Below are 3,425 nucleotides of genomic sequence, written 5' to 3'. Positions count from 1 at the left end.
CCGTCACCGGGTCACGCATCACTGCCGCAGTTAGCCCAACGCCGGAGGAGCCGCGGCCCGTGGTGTACTGACCTGAGGGAGAGAGAGAGGGTGAGTCGGGAGGAGGACGGACAGGAGAGTCGGGAGGAGGACGGACAGGAGAGTCGGGAGGAGGACGGACAGGAGAGTCGGGAGGAGGACGGTCAGGAGAGTCGGGAGGAGGACGGTCAGGAGAGTCGGGAGGAGAGTCGGGAGGAGGACGGACAGGAGAGTCGGGAGGAGGACGGACAGGAGAGTCGGGAGGAGGACGGACAGGAGAGTCGGGAGGAGGAGGGACAGGTGAGTCGGGGAGAGGAGGGACAGGTGAGTCGGGAGGAGGACGGACAGTTGAGTCGGGAGGAGGACGGACAGGTGAGTCGGGAGGAGGACGGACAGGAGAGTCGGGGGGAGGAGGGACAGGTGAGTCGGGGGAGGAGGGACAGGTGAGTCGGGAGGAGGGACAGGTGAGTCGGGAGGAGGACGGACAGGAGAGTCGGGAAGAGGGACAGGTGAGTCGGGAGGAGGACGGACAGGTGAGTCGGGAGGAGGACGGACAGGAGAGTCGGGAGGAGGACGGACAGGAGAGTCGGGAGGAGGACGGACAGGAGAGTCGGGAGGAGGAGGGACAGGTGAGTCGGGGAGAGGAGGGACAGGTGAGTCGGGAGGAGGACGGACAGGTGAGTCGGGAGGAGGACGGACAGGTGAGTCGGGAGGAGGACGGACAGGAGAGTCGGGGGGAGGAGGGACAGGTGAGTCGGGGGGAGGAGGGACAGGTGAGTCGGGAGGAGGGACAGGTGAGTCGGGAGGAGGACGGACAGGAGAGTCGGGAAGAGGGACAGGTGAGTCGGGAGGAGGACGGACAGGTGAGTCGGGAGGAGGACGGACAGGAGAGTCGGGGGGAGGAGGGACAGGTGAGTCGGGGGGAGGAGGGACAGGTGAGTCGGGAGGAGGGACAGGTGAGTCGGGAGGAGGACGGACAGGAGAGTCGGGAAGAGGGACAGGTGAGTCGGGAGGAGGACGGACAGGTGAGTCGGGAGGAGGACGGACAGGAGAGTCGGGAGGAGGACGGACAGGAGAGTCGGGAGGAGGACGGACAGGAGAGTCGGGAGGAGGAGGGACAGGTGAGTCGGGGAGAGGAGGGACAGGTGAGTCGGGAGGAGGACGGACAGGTGAGTCGGGAGGAGGACGGACAGGTGAGTCGGGAGGAGGACGGACAGGAGAGTCGGGGGGAGGAGGGACAGGTGAGTCGGGGGGAGGAGGGACAGGTGAGTCGGGAGGAGGGACAGGTGAGTCGGGAGGAGGACGGACAGGAGAGTCGGGAAGAGGGACAGGTGAGTCGGGAGGAGGACGGACAGGTGAGTCGGGAGGAGGACGGACAGGTGAGTCGGGAGGAGGACGGACAGGAGAGTCGGGAGGAGGACGGACAGGTGAGTCGGGAGGACGGACAGGTGAGTCGGGAGGACGGACAGGTGAGTCGGGAGGAGGACGGACAGGAGAGTCGGGAGGAGGACGGACAGGTGAGTCGGGAGGAGGACGGACAGGTGAGTCGGGAGGAGTGACAGGTGAGTCGGGAGGAGTGACAGGTGAGTCGGGAGGAGGACGGACAGGAGAGTCGGGAGGAGGACGGACAGGAGAGTCGGGAGGAGGACGGACAGGTGAGTCGGGAGGAGGACGGTCAGGAGAGTCGAGAGGAGGACGGACAGGAGAGTCGAGAGGAGGACGGACAGGAGAGTCGAGAGGAGGACGGTCAGGAGAGTCGGGAGGAGGACGGACAGGTGAGTCGGGAGGAGGACGGTCAGGAGAGTCGAGAGGAGGACGGACAGGAGAGTCGAGAGGAGGACGGACAGGAGAGTCGAGAGGAGGACGGTCAGGAGAGTCGGGAGGAGGACGGACAGGAGAGTCGAGAGGAGGACGGACAGGAGAGTCGGGAGGAGGACGGACAGGAGAGTCGGGAGGAGGACGGACAGGAGAGTCGAGAGGAGGACGGACAGGAGAGTCGGGAAGAGGGACAGGAGAGTCGGGAGGAGGACGGACAGGAGAGTCGGGAGGAGGACGGACAGGAGAGTCGGGAGGAGGACGGACAGGAGAGTCGGGAGGAGGACGGTCAGGAGAGTCGGGAGGAGGACGGTCAGGAGAGTCGGGAGGAGGACGGACAGGTGAGACGGGAGGAGGACGGACAGGAGAGTCGGGAGGAGGACGGACAGGAGAGTCGGGAGGAGGACGGACAGGAGAGTCGGGAGGAGGACGGACAGGTGAGTCGGGAGGAGGACGGTCAGGAGAGTCGAGAGGAGGACGGACAGGAGAGTCGGGAGGAGGACGGTCAGGAGAGTCGAGAGGAGGACGGACAGGAGAGTCGGGAGGAGGACGGACAGGAGAGTCGGGAGGAGGACGGTCAGGAGAGTCGGGAGGACAGTGTGTGTGTGTGTTTATTTGTTGGACTTACTGCGAGGGGCGAGTCGGGAGGACAGTGTGTGTGTGTGTGTGTGTGTGTTTATTTGTTGGACTTACTGCGAGGGGCGAGTCGGTCGATGTATGACAGTAGCTGAGACTTCGCCACACCTGGATCTCCCATCAGACAGATGTTGATGTTCCCTATAAACACACAGACAGTGACTCACAGTAAGTCACTGTTACGCCTAAAATGCCAATGATATATGATGATAACAGAACTGATGATCTAGAGTATCAGTGCAGCAGTGACTTGATCGCTCAGTTGTTTTAAGTATTGGTTAGTTTCGCTCAAAGCGAGTGTTCAGCTGTTTCCAGAAAGAATGAGTGTGTTAGGAATAGAATACTTGAGATCAGGAATCGGATACTTGTTATAAAATTAAGATTCCTCTGTGAGCACGACTTTAAATCGTTCAAGTGTGAGATGACTCGCGCGCTGTTTTCAGTGCTGCACACTTTTCTAATCACTGAGTGTTTACTTGTCTTTAATAATGCTCTAAGTTTATATTAGTCAAGCTAGTTGTTTTTCTATGGTATTTTTAAACGTTCCTTGCGTAAGTGTTCTTTAACCGGTTGATTTGATATTCAGCTACAATTAAATGTTTTGCAGTAAGGCTAAATGTGAATTTTTTTTTTTTTTTTACTTATTGGAATCGAAATTAGGAATCGATAAGCAGAATCGTTAAAATTCAAACGATACCCAACCCTAGTCACAGGCGAAGAGTCCGACGCTCAGGTAAAGTGAAGTGAATAAGGCTTTTAGATGAAGGGTTAGTTGTTAGAGTCTGATGAGAGTGAAACCAAACAGATGTTGATCAGATGTTGACCTCTGACCTCTGATCTTCATGCCCCGCGGCGCCTGCTCCACTCCCCCCACCAGCAGCAGCAGCAGCGCCTTCTTCACATCCTCGTGCCCATAGATCTCAGGAGCGATCGAGCCCGCCAGCTTCTCGTAGAAG

The 3,425-nt window shown here is 59.4% G+C and overlaps 1 protein-coding gene across 1 annotated transcript in view; it reads right to left on the bottom strand.

Annotated features, from left to right (window-relative positions):
- mcm7 (minichromosome maintenance complex component 7) overlaps positions 1–3,425 on the bottom strand; it is a 16,755-nt gene that overhangs the window by 5,237 nt on the left and 8,093 nt on the right. Inside the window, exons 9-11 of the mRNA XM_084132996.1 lie at positions 3,301–3,425; positions 2,527–2,610; positions 8–72 (exon numbers count right to left, since the gene is read on the bottom strand). The exon at positions 3,301–3,425 is cut by the window's right edge and continues 7 nt beyond it. Coding sequence (XP_083989122.1) covers positions 8–72; positions 2,527–2,610; positions 3,301–3,425 — 274 coding nt within the window. The remainder of the gene's footprint in view (positions 1–7; positions 73–2,526; positions 2,611–3,300) is intronic.

Source organism: Abramis brama, assembly GCF_963993115.1.
Source record: "Abramis brama genome assembly, chromosome: 13".
In the NCBI taxonomy this organism is placed as follows: Eukaryota; Metazoa; Chordata; class Actinopteri; order Cypriniformes; family Leuciscidae; genus Abramis; species Abramis brama.
Note: the sequence above shows the minus strand (reverse complement) of the source record. Positions and strands in the feature narration are given on the sequence as shown.